We start from the raw sequence: 24964 nt of genomic DNA on the forward strand, positions 1-24964 counted from the left end.
TGTAGAATAGAAATGACAAATTCTATTCTCATTGTAATAAGGACAATGATGCCCCTAAAATGATAACTTACAAAATAATCCTTTTAAAGGCCAGGATTAACTAAAATTCCAGAGAGAAGCAATCTAGAACCAATCACATTTTTACTGGAGGGATGTTTGCTAATTTTAAGCACAATATGAGGTTCAAGCTTAGATATCCACAGAAGAATGGTAAAATATATATATAAACTGTAGGACTACTAAATACACAGTTTTCTCCACGATATACTTACTGATTCTGGGGCTCCAAGGGAGGCTACAGCACAATTTTGAGATGGACTGAAATTTCTCCTATCTTGTGATATTTGTAAGACAAAGATTACTTATGACAGATTTTAATCTCATACTAAGTCTTCTCTTCAATATTAGTCAAATTTCGATGCTCTATGGGTTAAGAAACTAAAGAGTAATGCTAAAAAAAAAAAATCTCTAAAGGGCAGTTCCTTCACTGAGGAAAAACCCACCAAGTTCTCAATTAAAATTCTAAGGGTAATTATGCCTGAGAAACAGGAATTAAACAGAAGTGGGCTAGGTTTTCCAAAAATCACAGTATGGCAAGGTTTGATCCCTAATTGGACTGGATAGAAATAATAAGCCCAGAGACAATATATCTCAACACAAGAAAACCTCTAGTCTTCACAGTACTTTTAAAAACAAAACAATATGTGGCATAAAAATAAAAATCTCTAGATGTGCCAAGAGGCAGAAAATTTTGACTAATAATCAAAAGAAAAGTCAAAGTAAACCAAATGGTGATTCAGATATTGAAATTAACAAAAAAAATAGTTATATAGACAGTTCAACAGGAAATGCACAAAATAAACTGCAAAAAGAAATTATATTACCAAAGACTTCAACATAAAAGATAGGTGTGACACTATAAAAAGAAGTATAGTAATACATGTACTTGCAGTTCAGGAAGGGGAAAAGAAAAAGAATGGCTCAGCAGCCATACCTGCAGAGCTAATGGCTAAGGATCTCCTAAAACTAATAGAAAAATAAAATATCAAATTCCAGGGTTATGGTTTGGATATGAGGTATCCCTACCCAAAAGATCATATGACAGACAATGCAGGAATGTCCAGAGGTGGGATAATCAGATTATGAGGGCTGTGACCTAATCAGTGAAATCATCTATTTGATGGATTAATAATTTGAATGGCCTAACTGAATGGTAACTGGAAGCAGGTGGGGTGTGACTAAAAAAGTTAGGTCGCTCTGGGCATAACCCTGGGGGATTATATTTTTCTGTTCCTGGTTCCTCATTCTCTCTGATTCCTGGCTTCCAAGAGCTGAGCAGGGTTCTTCTGCCACACCCTTCCATCGTGAGGTTCTGCCTCACCTGAAGCCCAGAGCAATGGAGTTGGCTGATCATGGACTAAGAAAGAGCCAAAATTAACTTTTCCTCCTTGAAGATGTTCTGGTTGGGTATTTTGATCACAACAGCAAAGAGTTGACTAACAAACCTAAATTTTAGAAGTTCAGCAAATTTCAAGTTGGACAAAAACAAATCAAGTCATACCTAGATATATCATAGTCAACAATTTAATACCAAAGACAAAAAGAAAAATGTAAATGTAGCCAATATACTTTTGAAAATTGCAGACTTCTCAATAAAGACTATAAAGATGAGGAATCTTGACTGAAAAACCCCAACTAAAATATTGTCAAATAGGGAAGTAGTATTTTCCCTATGGAAAAATAAGATATTCTAGATAACCTAGGAAACAATGGTAGGACATAGTTAAAATGCTAATTTAAAAATATATGCTAATTTAAAAATATATATCTAAATTCTACACTCAGTTAAAATAGCTTTCAGAACTGAAAGGTTGAAAAAATTAAGGAAATCTGTAAGAATTCATTACTCTCAAAACCTGCACTATAAAAAAATAGTAAAGGCTGAAGGAAATGATTCAACATGGAAGAACTGAACTAAAGCAAGGAACAAACATTAAAAAGGCAAAACTTTATGATCAATTTTTTAAAATGCTTTAAAAAAATTAAATAACACCACAATGTTCAGTCTATAACTTATACTAAGTTAATATATCTGACAATAAAACCACCCAAAGTGGATGAGGTATAAAAGGTTAAGTACTATAAGATTTTTACCATTTCCAGAGCAATGAAAAAAATATTAACTTAAGATACACTATAATAAAAATTGTATTTTATAATACCCAAGGTAACCATTGAAAGTATGTATAACTAAAATTATACTGGAAATTATATTGAAAAAAATGGAAATTAAAAAAAAAAAGATTGGTCAATCCAAAAGAAAGGAAAGAAGCAAAGGACAAAAAATACATGGGGAAAACAGCAAATTTATGATTTAAGCCCAATAGTTACATTTAGATGGATAAGATAATCAAATGAGATAGAGGTAGCCAGACTGCACAAAAAATATTTTAAATATTTAAATTTGTATTTAAATGTTAAGGACACAGTTAAAATTTTAAAGATGTATATATAATACAAACACTAAAAAAAAAAAGCTAGTGTAGTGATATTGATACCAAATAAGACTTTATAGACATAAAAATATTCCTAGGATATAATGATATAATGTTTAAAGGGTCAAGTCACAGAAAATCAAATAGTTCTGAATTTGGATTCATGAAACAAAAATAACCTGAAGATATAAAAAGAACAACAGAACTGAAAGGAAATAGATCCACAACCATTGATGATGACTTTACCATGCCTCTCTCATTAGATTAACAGAACAAAAATTTTAAAATTTTTAAATCTGTATAAATTCAGAAAATTAACTAACCTCACTTAAATAACATAGAGGATCAGATCCAACTACAGTAGAATATACACTTTTCTTAAACATTCCACCAACATTTTCCCAAAAGAAAGGAATATGAATGTTAAGGTTGAAAAAAAAAAGCTATATAAAATAGTAAGTTATAGCTAGATGACAAGTGTTCTACACATTCCAATTTACCATTTGCTCTTGAAATCTAAGCACACTTCTTACATGAGAGGTGAGAAGTTATAGAGGAGATGGTCAGAAGCAAATCTTCCAACCTAGAACAAAGGCATTCCCACTTTCCAATACAAGTTCCTTAAAGAGACTCAAGATATGACCTGTGAAGAACCATTTCAGATCCCTTCCTACTTAACTCAGTGTTCAAATTTTCCACTGAAAAATTCATGCTTTGGCTATAATCCATCTAGGCAAGTTATATGTGGCTCAGGAAAAAAAAAAAGGTAATTCTTTGAGGTTTATAAATATACAGTTTTACAGAGGACATCTAAATTCCAGAACAAGTGTCTTCCACTTCATTGAATCAACCAACCAAATAAAAAAAACCCTTATTAATGTATCCCAAAGTTGCATTTGAATCTTTCAAAGCTATGTTCTCAAAAATAAATGCCACTAGAATAACAAGGATTTAAGTTGAGGAAACTCTTCAATTAAGCATTCTTTACATTTTATAATGATATAAAAATCTGACACCTACCCAATTTGAGATTCATTATTCTAGAAATTTCTGCACAAACGTCAATAATTTTCTGGGTGCTTTCTAGCAAATTTCAACTCTGAAAGGTAATGTGGCCAATTCAAATCCCAAGGAAAAGAAATTTTATGAGCTGAAAGCAAATTATCATTACTAAAGACTGAGATAAGATGAACATGATGCACCAAAGGGTGAACAAAGTGATTATAAGATTTAAAGAGAAAGAACATCACATGCGTACCTAATGTGCTAGCAATTAAAAAGCAAGGAAGCCACCAGTGAAACTCCATATCATATACAACCACAAGAATACACTGTCTTGTATATCTAAAAAGAACAAATTTTTAAAATGTAAAAATAAAAAAATAAAATAAAAGCAAGAAAGAGGTATTTGAGGAAAGGCAAATTTAAGCACGTAGAAAGTCTAAATACCAAAGCCAAAAGATTCAATATTATTTTTAGTTTAAGTTTGTTTCACCTCATGTCTAGATTAATATTGTAAGAGTTTCTTAACTCCAGTCAGGCAAATCTCCAAATGCATCTGAAAATATAAATCTTCCTTACAATTTTCATTGAGTATTCCTCTAATGAAAACCAACTATCATTCCTTATTGTCTATCAATCAAGTCTAAACTCAACTCTGCCTGTTTAAGAACACCATTATTTGAAATAATCAAATCTACTCTACCATATTTTTGGAGGTGAGAATGGTAGGTTATATGTAGATACAAATTCTTCTGAAGTTCCTCCAATCAAGAATTGGAGTCTATTTCTTTGAATATGGGGTTGGCCTTTCAACTTGGAATAACCAACAGGATATGGTAGAAATGACACTGTGCTATTTCTGATGCCAAACCTCAAGGGACCTTGCAATTCCTGCTCTTGCCCTCTTGAACAGTACTATGTAAGAAGAAATATGGTTATATTGCTGACAAGGACACATGGAAGGGAACCAGCTGATGGTCCCAACAAATTGCCAAACATGTGACTGAGGTCATTTTGGCCTGCCCTGCCAGTGGAGCCACCAGATGACTGCAGTCACATGAATATGCATAGCTAGAAGCACTGTTTCTATATTATATCATATTGTATTTTATACAAGTCTGTACATTAGTTTTTATGATACATATAAAAACCTGATTTTTAAACTCTTTTTAAAAGAGGCAACAGCTTCAAAAAACATTTCATCAAAGATATATAAATGGGTGGGGCTAAGGCCGTGGCTCAGTTGTAGAGAGCTTGCCTAGCATGCATGAGGCACTGGGTTCAATCCTCAGCACCACATAAAAATAAATTAATAAAATAAAGATATGAAAAAATTATAAAAAAGATATATAAATGGAAAATGCAAACATGAAAAAATATTGAACATCATAATAGAAATGCAAACTGAAACCTCCATGAGATGATACAACATATATACATTTTTAAAGGCTAACATAAAAATAACTGACAGTAACAAGTATTACACCAAGGTCAAAAAGAAATGGAACTCTCAAGCCTTACTGGTGGGAATTTCAAAAAGTTACAGGTGCTCAAGAAAACATTGGGTATCTCCTTATGCAGTCAAATATGTATTTAACATAGGACCCAGCAATCCCACTCCTACATCTTTAAACAAGAGAAATAAAAACTTAGAGAGCAAAGATTAATAGTGGCTTTGTTCACAAATGTCAAGAAAATAAAAAGAACTCAGTGCTCACAAGTGCTTGACTGAAGGATTTTTTTAAAAATACAACTGATATATGTATACAATGGAATACTTCTCAGCATTAAAAAGGAATAAAAATACAACTCTTCAATAAAAAAGAATGAATCACCAATTTTTAGGATAACATTGATGTATCTCAAATACATCATGCTAAATAAGAAATGCCAGACTCAAAAAGTTATATACAGCATGGTTCCATTTATATAACTTTCTAGAACAGAAAAAATATAGGACAACAAACACATCATCAGGTGCCAAAGTTAGGAGTGGGTTAGTGGGGACTTTATTACAAGGACAATAACAGAATTCTGAGGGGAAGTATAATTATCCTTTTAACTTGATTGTGGTAGTGATTACAACTAAGAATATTTGCCAAAACTCAGAATTGTATGCTAAAAGGAGCAAATTTTACTGCATGGAAAGTATTCATCAATAAGTCAAACAAGCGCACTTTGCACACACTGGAGCATGCACGCCCGCGTCCCTCCCCCCCCACCCCCAGCCCAATCCCAACACACAGGCACTTCCATACATTGGACTTGGATATTTTTATACCTCAAATTAGAGATTTTAAAATTATCTTTCTAAATTTGTAACACTATCAAAAAAACTTGGCATATTAGATAACTGCTTTTAAAATTATTGTCCCAAATCTAAAAAATCATAGTTTAAGGCTTTCGGGTTGCTTTCCAACTCTAGTCCAAATGCTTTATCTCAAACAAATGACCCAATATTAAAGACATCTGAATTAATCCTCTATGTTCTGGCTTACAAACATATTTTTCTTACAGGAAAAAGAATGATATATCAAATTGAGTCTAAAATATTAGCTGAATTACAACAGTGAGAAAAATATCCCATTGCTGATCGCTCTACAGCTCTTCCATTAATTCCCTCCCTCTAAAATGAAATTCTTTTGGATGACATTCAAATGGCCCCACCAAGGAAGTCTATGGAAGGGTCTAATCAGGAGGAAATGACCAGTTATTTACTGAAATTATGTGTCTATATATAAAATTGTGCTCTTTTGTTTAGTCTGTGTTTCTAAACATTTATACATGAAATTACAGCAAGACTTATTAAGTACTTGAGCTCTAAGAAGTTGTCATCCAAGAACTACAAAGAACTCAAAAACTTAATACCAAAGAATCCAAATAATCCAATCAATAAATAGGCAAAGGAAGTAAACAGACACTTCTCAAAAGAACTACAGTCAAAAATATTTGAAAAAATGTTCAACACCTTTAGCAATTAGAGAAGTGTAAATTAAAACAACACTAAGCTTTCATCTTGCTACAGTCAGAATGACAAATATCAAGAATACTTTGCCAAGAATACAAGTAACGATAAAAGTTGGTGAGGATATGGGGAAAAGGGTACATTCATACATATTGGTGGGACTGCAAATTGTTGAAACCACTGTAGAAAGCAACATGGAGATTCCTCAAAAAAACAGGAATGGAACCAACATCTGACTAAGCTATACCACTCCTCGGTGTATATCAAAAGGATTTAAAAACCATCACACTTCAGTGACACAGCCATCTCAATGTTTACAGCAGCACATGAATAAAGAAAATGTGGTATAAATACACAATAGAATATTACTCAGCCATAAAGAAGAATGACTCCATGGCACTTGCCAGTAAATGGGTGGAACTAGATGTTAGGGTCCGATAACAAGTCAAGATGGCGCCTGGCACTTTGCCAGAGGGAGTGGTTAGAGAAGTAACACCAGGGAGCCATTAAGTGTGGAGATTCCTTAATGACTGACTGCTGTATCTAGTTTATGTTAATTGAGTTAAGCTGTGTGTAATTAAGATGATGAGGATTCCTTGATGGCTGATTGATGTATCTGGATGATGTTAATTGAAACAAGCTGTGTATAATGAGTTAGGTATAAATACCTCTGTTGTCCAACAATAAAGCGGCTCCCGCTGTACCAACCTTCACAAGTTGCTCATCACCACCCAGTTATTTCGCCCAGTCAGACTGCGGCAACTGAAGACTATCATGGTAAGTGAAATAAGCCAGTCCCTAAAAGTCAAAGGTTAGATATTTTCTCTAATATTCTGAAATTAATGCAAAATAAGAGGGTTGGAGAATAGAAGAAAGATCAGTGGAGTGGACAAAAGGGAATGAAGGAAAGGGAGAAAAATGGGATAGGGAAAGACAGGAATGTTAGGCCAGATTCATTCCACTATGTACATGTATGAGTTTACCACAGTGAACCTCACCATCATGTACATCCACAAGACACTAATTTAAAAAAAAAAAAAAAAGACCTATAATTGCAGAATGATCAGTACAATAGAGGGAAGGGAACAGAGGGTGGCTTGAGGGTAGAGAAGGAGACATACCGGGGACTGAAATTGAACAAATTATATTCCATGCTTTCATAATTACATCAAAATGAATTCTATTGTCATGTATAACCTAAAAGAACTAGTAAAAAGAAATAAAAATTTTAAAAATATTAAATGTTTCCACTTTTCATTCATTATTTATGTTTCTCAAAAAGAAAATAACATTCAGCTCTTTATCTCTATACTTCACTTCTCTTTAGAGTCAAATACCACCTCTAATGTAAAGATTCTCAAATCTTCATTTCTAGCCTTAACAGTATTGAGAGATAGCAAGCATATAATACATGATTATCTTCATATTTAAAGTGGAGGAATTAGAAAATGTTACATAACCTTTAAACTCAGTTATTTGAAAAAATATAGATCACCTATATAAACCTTATTTTTTCCATGAAAATAGGAAACTTTGTTTCTCAAACAATTGATGCCTTCAAATAGATATCGCATTAGAAGCAGCAGTGTTGATCATTCTCCACATTCCAGATCCAACTGTTTCATTCAACAGTGAATTTTTGTTTCTTTATTTTAAGAAGTTATAGTTAGACTAACTCAGACTCTAAAAAGTTATAATGTCTTTGTTATAGCCCATGTGATAAGAATTTTAATATATACTCATTTAAATCATATATAGTTTGGGTTCAATTTATCAAAATTTTCACAATGCAAAAGATAACCATAAGTAAAATGTTTTAAAATTAAATGGCCCAATTTTTCTATAAGATTCATATGCAAGACATGATATGTCACTATGGAGAAATCTCTATATTGAACATAAACAGGTATCATTAATATAAAAAATACTCTATAATGGGGCTGGGATTGTGGCTCAGTGGTAGGGTGGTTGTCTCGAACGCATGAGGCACTGGGTTTGATCCTCAGCACCACATAAAAATAAATAAGGTATTGTTTCCATTTATAACTAAAAATTTTTTTAAAATATTCTACATTAAGACAGTTAAATTTTTGTAAAGACATCAGTTTACAGAAATTATTGCCTATTTTCAACAGCTGAATGAGGCCTTATATCTAAAAACAAAGTACAACATTTCATTGTTCTTCCTTCAGTATTTTATAACCTACCGGAGAGATTCAGCCATTCGCCTCAAGTCTTCATTCTGCTGTTTTAAGCGTTCAAGCTTTGCCAGAATCTTGGACAGTTCTCGGCTAGAGTGATCAGGGTGGTCATTATCGCGAACCAAGTGACCACCTATATAAAATAGCAAGGTTCCCCAGGCAAAAAGAATGAGCATAATCCAACGCCAGGAACCAGTCCATGGCCGCATTTTCAGATTTTCAACTCACTTCCCTGGCTTCCTGGAGCTCAAAGAATTGAAAACATTGTAACTGTTTCTAGTAAGTGAACAGGTGAAAAGACTTCTGTTGTTTCAACACATGATGCTTCAAATTAGTCTCTCTGGTAGTCCTGTGGTGAATCTTTGAAAGAGATCCTTGTGGTGATAGGAGTAGGAAGCTTTACTGTCCTGTGCTTCATGGACTCTACATGCTGCGGAAAGAGTAAGAAATGTATTTATATTACTGAAAGTATAATTTGGCAGATACTGAGATTAATGGAGTTAAAGGAAACACATGGGTGTTAGCTGGCCAACAGCTGGAAGATAATCTAACCACCTAATAAAAAGTAAAAAGTAAAAGCTTAAATTTGCATGCTAAATCAACCACATATATTAGGGCTCTATTAGTTAACAGTTTAATTAGCTCTATGCCTAAAAGTCCTCCTAGTGCCACCATCACTTTTCCTTCTTTCAGCTGTTCAATAGTGCTTACATAGCAAGTAAAAGATTGTATCTTTGACTAATCAAAACCAAAATATTTTCTATTAAATATTTCATACTAATATGTTCATTATTTCAAAGAAAAACATGTTCTCTGTATGAGTGAATTCATTCCTAAAATTCTCAACTCCATCCCCTCCATCTCACTGCTCAGTTGCCATTTTACCACTTAATTCTGTAGGTGACAGTTTGAATTGTCATTTTTAGTAAAAATTCTAAAATTGGCATGTATATTAGAGAAGCAAAGGCTATCATGGCCATTAATGAGCTGGCAACTACTCCACACATTACAAGCAAAAGTTCAAATGGACCAGGCTAGATTACACTTTCCTGAAATTTAAAAATACCAATAATCACAACAAATCTAATCCAGTTAAATCTTTACTATTCATTTAAAGTACAAACACATATGCTTTCCCAGGTTTAGTTACATATTTCATTTGTCATTAGTCCATCATTACTTTTAGAATTCTCTTGGAAACAAAAATTAGTTTCTCCCAAAGAATTTGTAAGCAAAAATTTAATTTAAAGCCATTTGACAATTCCAGAGTATAGAAAATAAATCATTTGTCCAGCCACAGAGTTCCTTGTAAAATAGAAAAAAAATTAATAGTTTCTGTGGAGTTGGGGATATAGCTCAGTGGTAGAGTCCCTGGGTTTGATCTTTGTTCCCCTGAAACGGGCGGTGGGGGGGGGGGGAGTTACTGTGTATAAGATTAAAATTGAGTAGCACATGACCACTAATTAAACAGTTACAAAAGATTAAATATTAAATAGAAAAGTTAGAGAAAAGGTTCAAAATTTTGACAGGGCCACTATTTTTCTACTTCCAAACCTCAAATTTCATGTTTATAAATAACCAAGTATTCAAAGTAGAGAAAATCTCTTCAAATGAGTGTCATTGTATCACTAGTAAGAGGTCCAAGGAAGTCTCTTGAAGCATAGACTTCTACTTGAATCCTTTAGGCTCTAGATCTCTCTGGGAAAGCAATTTCAAGATACATCAAGTTTCAGTAGCAAAGGAAGAGGTTTATTGAAAAAGCAAAAGACACACTAAAGATGATGTGTGCATGCTCAAGACCTGAGCTGTGGCACAGACCTAGGTGGGTTGTGGTTTATATTGTTTAAGAAAATTAGTATTCAAAAGCAAGGATTCAAAGTAGATGAAGTTCTTTGGAATTGGGAACTCCCTTTATGAAACCCTGCTCAACGTTATTGTATCTAATTATATAGTTAAGGGATGTGTGAATACATGTGGTAATCAGTCTTAAGAGCAGAAAAGTAAAGATCCATCAGGAGGTTCTTGTAGTGTGCCTGTGCAAGAAACCAGCTGGAGTTGGCTCAAGAGTGCAGCCAGGGTAGGTGGACTGCTGGTTTGTCCATCAGATGCTGACAGGGTACCTGGGGTTAACCCAGTGTACCTTCTGCAAGAGGTACAGAATGCCTGTGGCAGGTGTGGAAAAACAACTCCTGCAACACAGCATATGAGTTCATGAGTTGTTTCTCCACCCCTATTTTTCCCTATTCCCCTATTCTACTCAGTAGAAACACTATTTTATTCCCATTTTATTTCTACACTATTTACCATGATCTTAGTGTTGTATACTGACTAAAACATAAAATTAAAAGAACTGTACTCACTGAGAACTGTTTGAAAACAGAAAGGTAGTATCCCAAATGAAAATTTGATATCTATTGCTTTAATAATATTCTCAAATCTATCAATGATACTCTTTCTTGTCAACTCCTGTCCCTTTCTCAAAAATCCTTCTCAAAACCCTATTCCTCTAATCTTAGGTATCCCAATCTATTCATCAAAACATAAGAATAATTCATGTCTATTTCACATTTCAGGTAAAAGATCTTGTAACATGAGGTATACTTGTAATTTTATGTAGAAACAATGTAGACACTCAGAGTTTCCTGATTAAAAAAATGAATCCACTCTGATGACCTAAGGAATGAATTTAATTAAGTCAACAAAAACTGTTAAGAACTAACATTTGAGTTAATATTCTGTGACAACACTGAAAAATGCTATCAAACCATATACTGAACCTATATCCCATTTAATCCCAAGCTTACGATACATATTAAAATTTTATCTTTCCCTTCATAGCAAAAAAAAAAAAATCAGAAAGACAACTATTATAAACAACCACAAAGACAGTATTGTAAAAAAAGAATAATTTATGATAAAAATAAGATGTGCTAAAAATTTTACTTGGAATTATAACAAAAAATTATCATGAATATTCAAAGCTAGCAAATGATATAACTTAAATAGTAACAAATGTTTACAGAAACATAAATTTTGTAATACACAGTACTTTAGATTTTATTAAATCACTAACAAAAGTACCCAAGATAAACTAGGCACAGTGAAGCATGCCTGTAATTCCAGTGATTTGGGAGGCTCAGGTATGATGATCCCAAGTTCAAGGTCAACCTCAGCAACTTAATGAGAGACTGTCTCAAAATAAAAAAAAAAAAAAAGAAAAAGGGCTGTCATGTTGCTCAGTGGTAGAATGTCCCCTGGTTTAATTTCCAGTTCTGGGGGAAAAATCCAAGATATTAATTTACTACACAATATAGCAATAATGAGATTATGAGTTGTAAAAAGCAAGAGATTATTGTAGGAGCATAACATAACTTTCTTTTTTTTTAAATTTTTATTTTTTTCAAAATTGCCCTGTATTTCCTCCCCTTTCCTTTTCCTCTTCCCTCTCCATCTCCTTCCACTCCACTGGTCTTCCCTATATCTTTATAATATCCAATTCCCTCCTCCCATTTTTTCCCCTTCTTTTGCTTCCATATGGTCCAACCCTTGATTTTCTGTTTTTATTGATTTTCTTCTTATTTCACTTAGCTAGATGTTTTCCAGTTCTCTTTACCAGCAAATTCTATAATTGTGAATTTCATACTAAAAATACTTATGTGCCTATATTTTGATAGTATGCTGATTTTAATTCTTTTGGATAAATCTCAAGGAGTGGGACAGCTGGGTTATATTGTGTTGATGTGGCTAGTCTTAAGGAAGCACCTACTGCTTTCCAGAGTGGTTGTACTAATTAGCAGTCCCAGCAACAATGTATGAATGTACCTTTCCCCCACATCCTAATATTTATTATTATTTGTATTCTTTTTTTTATTACTTTTTTTTCATGTGTGCTCTTTTTGTTCTATTTTTAATTTATTTTGCATTATAAGACTTAATACACAATTACACAATAATTTATCATCTCTGATTATATATAAGGTTATGTTGACACCAAATTCACATCTTCATACATGTATTTTGTATAATGATGAGGGTCTCCTTTCACCTTCCATGCTATTCCCCTTCTCCCTCCCTTTCCCTCCCACCCCTATTCCCTATCTAGAGGTAATCTTCCTCCCTTGCTCTCCCTCCCAACCCCATTTTCTTTATTAATGACATCATTTTAACTCAGTTTTTGGAGGGAATGTTTCCCAGGATTTTACTTAGCCAATATTTAAAAATGGGGTCAAGGAAACCAAGTCAAGCCTAAAAATGAGTAGTTTTCTATGTAGTTTCATTAGCATGATTTTAAGATGCGGATATAGAATTTTTCTCCCTATAGACTAACCATGGTGCATGCTTGCTTACTTACCTATGATGTTTACTAATTGTTTGAACCATGCTTTCTAAAATAGAAACTCCATAACTTTTGTTTAGTTCACTGACACACCCTAAGCACACAGGACAGTACTTGGCTCTAAGTAGGCAAATGAATACTTTTGAATGAATAAATAAGTGAATGAGAGAAGAATGCCATACATGACATACCTAGTATATCAGTGTCAACTGCATTTATGCCCCATGTAAGAAGTATGATTGCAGAAAAAGTACTATCATTAAGGAAAATGGTTAAAAAAAATAAAAACACTTACTAGTAAAATATATTTCTATATTAATTACATATGTAGACATTATCTTATCATGAGGTAATTTCTAGCAAAAATTCATGTAGCAGTATTTACCGAATTTCTTATCAGGGTGGATTGAATTTATGCCTGTTTAAGAGTCACCTAGTACCCTTCTTTAACAGAATATTAAGGATGGAAAGGTGTCAGGCTTCCTTTTGCAAATTTATTTAATTAGTAATATCCCTTTTTAAAGGTACTAAGGTTTTTAAATGGCTCACTTCTTTTGCATTTTAGAGAAACTAAATTATTTTTGCTTAATATCTCTGGAACAACACATATATGTAATTTTTTAAAGTACTTCTTAAATCTGGAAGCTGGTGTACAGAATCAGTAAGATCAGGAGTTTTAAAGGAGTTGCCGTGAGGCTTAAATGAGGTTCATATACATAAAGTATTTATTAAAATGCTTGGCTCAGAAGAAGTATTAATAAAAGATAATTTTATTTTAATGCTGATAAAATGTGGAGATTAAAATTATGTGTCCTAGAATCAACAGTGCTTGTACTTAAGTCTCAGTTCTACTGTATCATGGCTAGGTAACCTCACTGAGTTTCTATTTTTTTAACCTGTAAAACAGCAATAATGCACACTATTTCTTCCAGAGAACATTGGGAAAGGCTTAAATAAAATAATCTATGGGAAACATTTAGCACAACACAAAGTAAATCATTATTCAGTGTATGTTAATGCTGTTACATTATTTTATAGATCCAATTAAATTATTTATTATAATTAATATGCCATATTTGATTGTGGGCAGCTTCTAAAATAGCTTCCAACAGCTGGCACCATGGCACATGCTGATAGTCCCAGCAGCTCAGGAGGCTAAGGCAGGAGGATTTCAAGTTTGAAGCCAGCCAGGTCAACTTAGGAAGACTCTATCTCAAATAAAGGGGAGCTCAAAGGAAAAGCACCCCTGGGTTTAATCCTTTGTACTGGGTGGAAAAAAAGAAAAGCTCACCAATGATCCCTATATCCAGTACTCATGCCCTTGTGTTGTCTCCTCTTGAGTATGGGCTAGACCTAGTGACTTGCTTCTTAAATTGGATACAGAAAATTGATAAGGTTATAAAAGATTAGAAGTTTTGTTTGCTCGAATATTCTCTACTTGCTCATTCCGCTTGGTCATTCTGATACAACAAGCTACCATTCTGTGAACTGTCCTAATGAAAGGCCCATAAAAGGAAATAAGGGCAGCCTCTAGTCAATAACCAATAAAGAACAGATCTTCAGTCCTAAGGCCACAAGTACCTCACAAGGTTGTTAAATTCTGCCAACAACCACATGAGTGACCCTGGAATTGAATTATCACCCATCAAACACATTTTGATGGAAGGCTTTTGCAAGAACTGAGCTAGATGATATAGCACAGCCAGATGATCCAGCTGTTATGGTTTAGATGAGGTATCCCACAAAAGCTCTACTTTAATGCAGAAAATATTCAGAGATAAAGTGATTAAATTATGAGAAATGTAACCTGATCAGTCTACCTCCACCCTAGTTTCTTTTTTTTTCTATTTTGAAGTTTTTATTTATGTGTTAAAGACAGAATTTCTGGAGGTCAAACAAGGAAAATACATCAACTCAGAGCACTATTAAGTAATGAAACAAAAAAGAATCTGAGGTAGAAGGCAAGGAATATAACCCACAACAATAACATCTACCCAGTAAGATCTATTTTTTTAATCTTAAATTCCAAAAAAATAATAAATCTATTTTCTAAATCAATCGAAACTATGACCAAGAAAAGACACACAAACTTTTGTCATGTTAACAAAATGGTTTTTCTAAAATTCACTGACATTTCTATCAATAGTAACCATACAGAGGCCGTGGGTTGTAACTATATTGTCCATATTGGGGTGGATAGTAAGGTTCTTGTCTGTGTTGTGGGGGATAATTGTTACCCCAGGATCGTCCATGCCACTGATTACATCGATTGTCACTTGGCCATCCCCATCTGCCTCCCTACCTCTAAACTGTCTGTTATCTTGCAGCCTATTGCCTCTATTTCTTTGGTTTCCACCATTCCTCAATAATTGCAGGCATTTCAGGAGGACGTTTCAAGTATTCCTGGTACTCTTTATCATGTTCTGTGAATCTATTCGCAAACATCTCTTCAAAATTTGGAACAGCTTCAGTAGTGTCAGTCATCCTGAAATTCCGCCAAAGGCTGTGTCTGTCCAGATCCCGCCGGCCAGCCTCCAGGCGGTGGCGACTTCCAGTCCCACCACACAGGAGAACGACTTCAGCTCTTTCCACCCTAGTTTCAAAGGACTAACGGGTTGGTAACTAAGACAGCTGGAACAAGCTGGAGGAGGTAGATCACTGTGGGAGTGCTCAAAAGAGTTGGCAAGACATTCCCTAAGGGCACTCCCTCTTTCTCTCTCTGTTTCTTGGCTGCCAAGAACTGAGCAATGCTCCTCAACAACACCCTTATGCCATGATGTTCAGCCTCCCCACAGGTCCAGAGCTACAGAGTTGGACAACCATTGACTGAACTTCTGAGACTGTATCTTAGGGCAATTTATTATGTAGCAATAGATAATTAATATATTATGTCTACCTTCCATACTAAGCTAAGGAGACAGTCTTCAATTAATGTATTATTTTCTGTACTCAGCAAGTTGTACAAAGCTTAGGACACAAAAATGAAATTCAAGATGCAGGACAAAAGTGATTCTTAATTATATGTCCTACATATCCTGCAAATACCCTTAATAAAAACTATAAAACCAAAAAAAATTCTAGAAAATAAAAAGATTAAACAGATTAAAATATCAGAATTTTTGGCTTTAATATTTATTAAACAGGATTCCACCTCCAACCATGATGGGAAAATTGGCATTAGATAGCCTCACACATAAAAACTAGAAAACTTTAACATATTTAAAGGGTCTGAGGATATGGCTCATTGATAAAAGCACTTGCCTAGCACATGCAAGCCCCTAGGTTTGCTCCCCAGCATCATGAAAGGGGGGGGGTTATTTGGGAGTTTTGTTTTGTTTTCTTTTTGTTTTAAGGAAAATTGTTTTCAGATATGGAGCAATGTACAGACACAATTGCAATGCCTGAAAGAATGTTAACAATAAAGTTTATATTGATCACTTCAGCTGCCTAGGAGCATTTACTGAACATCAACACAAAAAGGCATAACTCAAACAAAGCACACCCATCTTCCTCAGAAGAGAAGACAGAGATTCAAGTTCAGAAAGTTTAAGGTGGGTAGAATTTGCAGGTCAGTGTACTAAAGAGGATGTAGCTGTCCAGAGAAAAACCTTCAGAAATTTGTAAAGGAGATCCTTTGAGTCTTTGGCTATATACTAAGACACATATGCATACTAAGAAGTACATGCAGAGTAAGAGCTCCTGAGGCTGCTAACAGAAAAATTATCACAGGAAACAAAATTAAACATGGATAACTAAAATCTATCGGTCTCTCAGAGAATAGAATTCCAATCAAATATAGTAAAAACACCACATAGGAAGCCTGGAACATTCAGTAAAATCCTAAGAAATAAAACATCATAGAAGTTAGGGTTACGCAATCAGAAATCAAAAAATGTTTTCTGCATGAGCAAGACAACAAACATCTTAGACTACATGGCACATATACAGGCTCTGTCATATATTCTTAATTTTTATTTGTTTCTTTATAACCCTTAAAAACTGTAAAGACCATTCTTAGTTCATGAACTATACAAAAACATGCTGTGGACCAGATATGTCTCATAAACCAAAGTTTATTGACTCCAGCCCAGGAATAAATGCTATGCTAGCAAAGTCCTCAAGGGGGTTACAAATGAGATGCAAAAAAGAATCAAAATGATCCAAAAGTAAATTAACTGCCTTTCAAAATAAAATTACAATATTTTTTAAAAAGATAACAAAATATTAACAAAAATCCATATAAAATGCACATTGTTCATTAACTATTACAAAGAACGTGGCAAGAGATCATCCTGTAATGCAGAAATCCAAAGACTTGCTAAGGCTAAGGACAGAGTATAAACACTAAGAAGAAACGTTAGCACCCTTAGCTCCACAACAAGAATGATGCAGCAATAGCTCACTATTGCAGTGATTTTAAATGTGATTTAGTGCAGTTAACTACTACAACAACAACAAGAAACCAAACTCAATTAGAGACTGACATATCCCTACCCCATGCCCCAATCTATGTAGACACACTCTCAAAGAAAAAGGGTACCCATGCTGATCATAAATACAATTCAACTCAGTCTTTGTAGCCCTTAACGTGCAATTTCTATACTATACCAAAAAATCATGAGATTCTCTTTAAAAGCAAGAAAAGCAAACCACTCTCAAAGGCAAACATCAGAACCAGACTCAAATGAATGTGTTGGAATATTAAGATAATACATTTAGAATAATTATGATCAAGAATAATTATGATCAATATATTAAAAGAAACTCTTGGAACATTTGGGCAATATAAATGAATGAGAAATTCAGCAGAGAAGAAATGCTAAATAAACATAAAAACAAAAAGAACTTCAAAGTATTATAAAAAAATTAAAGGTGAAAACAATGAGTTTGAGGACAGATCAATAGATATTATTCTGCATGAAACCCAAGGAGGAGAAAAAAGATCGAACAAACAGAATATGGAATTCAAAAGCTGTAGGACAATAACAACTGACCTAAAACATGTGTAAATGGAGTTCAAGAAAGTAAGGGGAAACAGAATGAGCCTGAAGACACATTTTTAAAGATGTTAGCAAAGAATTTTCCAAAGTAAGTGAAATATAACCATAGATCAAAGGAATGCAGAGAATTACTAGCAGGATAAATTTTCAATGTACATAAAACTGCTGAAAAACAAGATACAGAGAGAAAACTATCAGTAACAAGAAAAAAAATATTACAGGGAAAAAGAATGGGAACATAACTTCGTGTCAAAAACAATGCTAGTCAGAAGACAGTGGAACAACATCCTAAAATATCTAAGAAGGAAAAATGTTGACTCAGAATTCTATACTCAGTGAAAACATACTGCAAAAATGAGGGCAATACTAAGATTTTCTCAGAAAACAAAAAGGCTGAAAAATAAAGTTCTGTCAGCAAAAAAAAAAAAAAAAAAAAAAACTACACTATAAATAATGGTAAATGAAGCCTTTTAAAAAGGAGGAGTATGACAACAGAAAGAAATGGATCTAAACAAAGAAAAAAAAGTACCAGAAATGATAAAATCCAAAAAGCACAGACATTTTCTCTTAATCACTTTAAAAGAGATAATTAAAACATGACAACCATGATTCATTGTGCTTACAACATGGGCTTACAACATATATGAAAGTAAAATATAAAAGAACAAAGAAAAGGATAGGAGGGAGGAAATAGGCACTATAGTAAATTGTTTTATTACACAGAAACTGATACGTTATTTTGAAGGTAGACTAATGACTTAAAGATATATATTGTAAGTCCTAGAGTTACACTGTCTGCATAAAAAACCACTAGCAAATAACCATATGCAACTATTTAAGTTAGAATTAAAATTAAGAACTTATCGCGGCGCATGGTGGCATATGCCTGTAATCCCAGTAGCTTGGGAGGCTGAGGCAGGAGGATCACTAGTTCAAAGCTAGCCCCAGCAACTTAGCAAGGAACTAAGCAACTCACAAGACCTTGTCTCTAAATAAATTACGAAAAAAGGCTGAGGAGGTGGCTCAGTGGTTAAGTACCTCTGGGTTCAATTCCCAGTACCAAAAAACAAAAAGGAGGAGGAGGAGCAGGAGGAGGAGGAGGAGGAATAATAATAATAATAATAATAGGGGCTGGGGATGTGGCTCAAGTGGTAGCATGCTCGTCTGGCATGCGCGGGGCACTGGGTTTGATCCTCAGCACCACAAAAATAAAATAAAGATGTTGTGTCCACCAAAAACTAAAAAATAAATATAATAATTTATCTCCTCAGTCACATTAAGCAAATAACACTTGCTCAATAGCACATGTGTCTAGTGGGTGCCATTATAAATGCTGCAAATAAAATCTACGCAAATTGGAGGACATAGAAATTTTAAATAGATCAATATCAAGCAATGAAATTAAAGATGCCATCAAAAACCTAACAAAGAAAATCCCAGGATGGATCCTCAGCAGAGTTCTTTCAGACTTTCAAATAAGAACTAACACCAATCCTCCTCAAATTATTCAATGAAATAGAAATGGAGGGAACCCTTCCAAACTCATTCTATAAAGCTAGTATCACCTAGATTCTAAAACCAAACAGAGACAAATGAAGGAAAGAAAATTTCAGACCAATATCCCTGGTGAACATAGATGCAAAAATTCTAAAGAAAATACTTGCAAATTGCATTAAAAACGTATTTAAAAGATAGTGCAGGGGCTGGCATAGTGGCTCAGTGGTAGAGCATCTGCCTAGTATATTCGAGGCATTGGGTTATATTCTCAGCACTGCATAAAAATAAAATAAAGGTCCACTGACAACTAAAAAATATTTTTAAAAAAAGAGTGCAACATATCAAGTGGCTTCATCTCAGGGGCAAACAGTTCAACATAGGTTCAACATACAGAAATCAATAAACAATACATCATATCAATAGACATAAAGTCAAGAATCATATAATTATCTCAATAGATATAGAAAAAGCATTTGACAAAATATAACACTTCATATTCAAAACACTAGAAAACTGGGTATAGTAGGAACATAACTCAACATTGTAAAAGCTATATATGCAAAACTTAAAGCCAACATCATTCTAAATGGAGAAGAACTGAAAGCATTCCTTCAAGAACTAGAACAGGACAATGATGGCCTCTTTCATCACTTCTATTCAACATTGTCCTAACTAGAACAATCAGACAGAAGAAATAAATTAAAGGGATACAAACAGGAAAAGAACTCAAACTATCTCTATTTGCTGACAACATGATTCTATATTTAGAAGACACAAAAACTCCAGCAGAAAACTTCTAGAACTCACAAATGAATTCAGCATAGTAGCAGGACATAAGATTAACATCCATAAATCAACTTCATTTCTATACATCAGTGATGAATCAACTGAAAGTAAAACTAGGAAAACTATCCCATTCACATAGCCTCAAAAAAAAAAAAAAAGAAACTTAGGAATCAATCTAAAAAAGAGGTGGAAAACCTCTACAATGAAAGTTATAGAACACTAAAGAAACTGAAGAAGACCTTAAAAGATGAAAAGATCTCCCATGTTCTTGGATAGGAAGAAATATTGTCAAATGGCCATACTACCAAAACAGCTATACAGACTTAATACAACTCTTATTAAGGTTCTGATGACATTCTTCACAGAAAAAGTCATGAAATTCATTTGGAAAAACAAGAGACCCAGAATAGCCAAAGCAATCCTCAGCAAGAAAAACGAGAAGGCATCACAATAACAGGCCTTATATTAGACTACAGAGCTATAGCAACAAAAATGGCATAGTATTCACGCAAAAAAAAAAAAAAAGACATGAAGACCAATGGTACAGAATAAAAAATACTGAGACAAACCACATAAATACAGTTATCTCCTACTAGACAAAGGAGCCATAAACATGCATTGAAGAAAAGATAGCCTCTTCAATAAATGGTATATCCTCTTCAAAAAATGGTGCTGGGAAAACTGGAAATCCATATGTAATAAAATGAAATTAGACTTCTATCTCACACCCTGCACAACAAAAATCCATTCCAAGTGGATCAAGGACCCAAGGCATTAGACCAGAGACCCTATACCTACTAAAGGAAAAAGTAGGCTCAAATATCCATCATGTCAGCTTAGGAATCAAATTTCTCAGCCCAACTCCTAATGTAAGAGAAGTAAAATCAAGAATCAACAATTGGATTGTATCAAACTATAAAGCTTCTTCACTACAAACGAAATATCAAGAACATACATAGCCTACAGAGTGGGAGAAAATTTTTGATACCTGCACCTCAGAGCATTAATCTTCAGGATATATAAAAAACTCAAAAAAACACCAAAAAAAAAGTACAGACATTTCACAGAACAAGAAATTCTTACAAAGGGTCAACAAATATATATAAAAAATGTTCAATATCACTAGCAATTAGAGAAATACAAAGCAAAACTACATTGAGATTTCATCTCACTAAAGTCAGAATGCCAATTATCAAGAAGACAAGTGGAAAACATGGGAGGATTAGATGAATTCTAGATAGGGAAGAGGGGTGGGAGGGAAAGGGAGGGGGCAGGGGATTAGCAAGGATGGTGGAATGTAATGGACATCATTATACAAAATACATTTATGAAGACTTGAATTGGGTGTCAACATACTTTATATACGAAGATATGAAAATTGTGGTATAAATGTGTATTAAGAATTGTAGGGGCTGGAGATGTGGCTCAAGCGGTAGCGTGCTCGCCTGGCATGCATGCGGCCCAGGTTCGATCCTCAGCACCACATACCAACAAAGATGTTGTGTCCACCGAGAACTAAAAAATAAATATTAAAAAAAAATTCTCTCTCTCTCTCTCACTCTCTCTCCTCTCTCACTCTCTCTTTAAAAAAAAAAAGAATTGTAATGCAAAAAAACAAAGTACATGTAAAAAGGCATGAATGGCGTGAACATACTTTATATACAGAGATATGAAAAATTATGCTCTATATATGTAGTAAGAATTGTAATGAAAAAATGAAAGATTAAAAAAAAGACAAGCAACAATAAATGTTGGTGAGAATGTGGGGGGAAAAGGTACACTCATACATTATTGGTTAGGCTGCAAATTAGGGTAACCACTCTGGAAAGCAGTAAATAGAGATTCCTCAGAAAACCTAGAATGAAACTGCCACCATGTGATCCAGTTATCCCACTTCTAGGTATATACCCAAAGGACACAAAATCAGCATACAGTAGTCATGTGACGACATCAATATTCATAGCAGCTCAATTCACAATAGCTAAGGTATGGAACCAACTTAGGTACATTTCAACAGATGAATGGATAATATGGTACATATACATAATAAAGATAATATGGTACATATACACAATGGAATATTACTCAAACATAGAGAAGAGAGAAATTATGGCATTTGCCAATAAATGGATGAAACTTGGAAATTATTATGCTAAGTGAAATAAGCCAGTCCCAAAAACCAAAGGCTAAATTTCTCTCTGATATGCAGATACTGACTCAAAATGGGGGATTAGGGGTGGGGGGGTAGAGGTTGACCAGATTAGACAAGAAAGTGGGGGAAAAGGAATGGCAAAGAAAGTAGAATTAATCAGACATAACTTTCCTATGTTCATATATGAATACATGAACCAGTGTAACTCCATGTATGTATGATTTGTTAAAATACAGTCTATTAGCTGGGCACAGAGGATTACATTCCTTTTAAGCAAAAAGGATTACATTCCTTTTTAAAAAATAGCTGTATATAATTTATATGTATAACCTAATGAGTTTGGAGATAGTATACACCTGAGAACCCATCACCAAAATCTATATCATCAACCTATCCACAATCTCTGAAAGTATTCTCTTACCCTCTTATTGTATTTTTCATTATTACCATTGATATTATTGTTATCTTTGATAACAACACTTTCTATAAGCTCTATCCTCTTAACAAATTTTTAGTATACAAAACAGTATTGTTAATTATAGGGATTATCTGTCAGGTAGGTTTCTAGGATAAAAAGAAACTAGATCCTTTGACTGTTACCTACCCATTCCCCTCCACCCCCAGTTCCTAAATATAAAAATAGTTCAATCATTATATTAAAAAAAGAATAGATGCAGTACCATTTATAACACTGCCAAATTGACTATTCTTAAATCTAACAAATAAGAAAATGACCAACAGTCACATATTCATGTAACTTCACTTCAATATTAGAGACAGAAAATGAATAATGTGACAATCTTCTGTAAAACCAAATGGCAGACCAAAAGTTTGTCCTGCTCTTCTATGAACCATGTTCATTGAGGGGGTGTTGTCTAATTCATTAAAAATAAGTCAGCATTTATTTAATTAATATAAATATGTGTGCCTTGTGCAAAGAGCCAAATGGTATTATATATAAAATAGTTATATATTCGTGCCCTCAAACAAGAAAGAATACTAGCAAGAATGTATACTAAGATACGTCTTAACATGTGAACAAAATGTATTCATAAGGTTATTTGGTACAGCATGGTTTGCAATGGCTGGAAACTGGCAGAGGGTGGTGGGGGAGTACATAATTCCCTATCAATAGAGGTATGGTTGAAAAATTATGAATTAGCTTGCCAAAAATATTTTCTTATTAGAGTGACAATCAAGAGGAAAATTAATCCATAACCCAGCTGAAACAATTCCCAAAACACTAAAAATGACAACAGCAGAAAACAACTAAAACAACTAACAAAACATAATAAGATTTAAAGAAAACAGTGTGTTCAGAAAAAAACTACATATAACAAAAAAATAGAACTTCTAGACAAAAATACCCCAAAACATCTGAAATTTTATGAAATTTTCTGGGAAGGTTTAAGAACAGAGTAGGTACTCCAGAGGAAAAGTTAAGGTGAAGACAGAGAAATAAAAATTACACATAGCGAGGTCAGTGAGAAAACTGCTGGAAGGGTCAACTACACGATTAACAGAGCTTAAAGTTTCAGATTCTGTAGTGCTTCATAACTTCACAACGATGCCACCTTACAATAAATATCATTATGAATAGAAAACTGTTCAGGTGACACAAGTAAATGGAAGTCATTCATCTCCTCATTAACTGAATTTAAATGTGGATTTCTAAACCTTCCCACAAAGAAAACTCCTGGCCCATATGGCTTTATGTGTGACTTCTATAGAAGCTATAACTGCAGTTCTACACAAATTCTTCTAGAAAATAGAAAAAAGAAAAACAATAACTTGAAAGTTTCTTGCAAAGTTAAATATATAATTACCATATAATTCAACAAGTCTATTTTTACATATTTACAAAGGAAATTAAAACATATGTACATAAAAGAATTGTACAAGAATGTACATGGCCACCTTATTTATAACAGTGTTCAACAAATAAATGGATAATTTATGGCACATTCATAAAATGGAATACTATTATCAGTGAAAACAAACTATGGATATGCACAAAAACGCTAAATCTCAAAAACACACCTGAAAAAAGATACTAGCAACAAAAAATATACACGGTATGATTCAATTTATGTGAAGTTCTACAACAGAAAAACTAATATATAGTAATTAACATGATATTCATGCTTGCCAGCAAGCAAAAAAGTAATTTAAAAAAGGAAATGTGGCCAGGCATAGTGGTGCCAGTAACTTGGAGGCTGGAGGCTGAGGCAGGACAATCACAAATTCAAGGCCAGCCTCAGCAACTTAGTGAGGCCCTAAACAACTTCATGAGACCTCTCTCAAAATAAGAAATAAAAAGAGCTGGGGATGTGGCTCAGTAGCAAAACATCACTGGGTTCAATTCCCAATACCAAAAAAATAAAAAAGGAAAATGACAGTTACATGAAAGTATAGATTTGGAGAAAATCATTTAAATGTATGATAAATATGGGTACATTTTACTGATGTAAGTTATACTTTAATAAGGTTGAAAAAATATTAAGAAAAAGTTTAAACTACCCCCATTTTG

The 24964-nt window shown here is 33.7% G+C and overlaps 1 protein-coding gene and 1 pseudogene across 4 annotated transcripts in view; both read right to left on the reverse strand.

Annotated features, from left to right (window-relative positions):
- The window catches only part of Fut8 (fucosyltransferase 8), a 319640-nt gene that overhangs the window by 168769 nt on the left and 125907 nt on the right, over nt 1-24964 (reverse strand). For all 4 annotated transcript variants that reach the window (XM_026385191.2, XM_026385189.2, XM_077799608.1 and 1 more), the window contains one exon: nt 8670-9093. In XM_026385191.2, the coding sequence (XP_026240976.1) occupies nt 8670-8872 (203 nt within the window). In that variant the 5' untranslated portion in view covers nt 8873-9093. The remainder of the gene's footprint in view (nt 1-8669; nt 9094-24964) is intronic.
- LOC113180327 (RNA guanine-N7 methyltransferase-activating subunit-like protein pseudogene) lies at nt 15139-15518 on the reverse strand (annotated as a pseudogene).

This window comes from Urocitellus parryii, chromosome 6 (assembly GCF_045843805.1).
Source record: "Urocitellus parryii isolate mUroPar1 chromosome 6, mUroPar1.hap1, whole genome shotgun sequence".
NCBI lineage: Eukaryota > Metazoa > Chordata > Mammalia > Rodentia > Sciuridae > Urocitellus > Urocitellus parryii.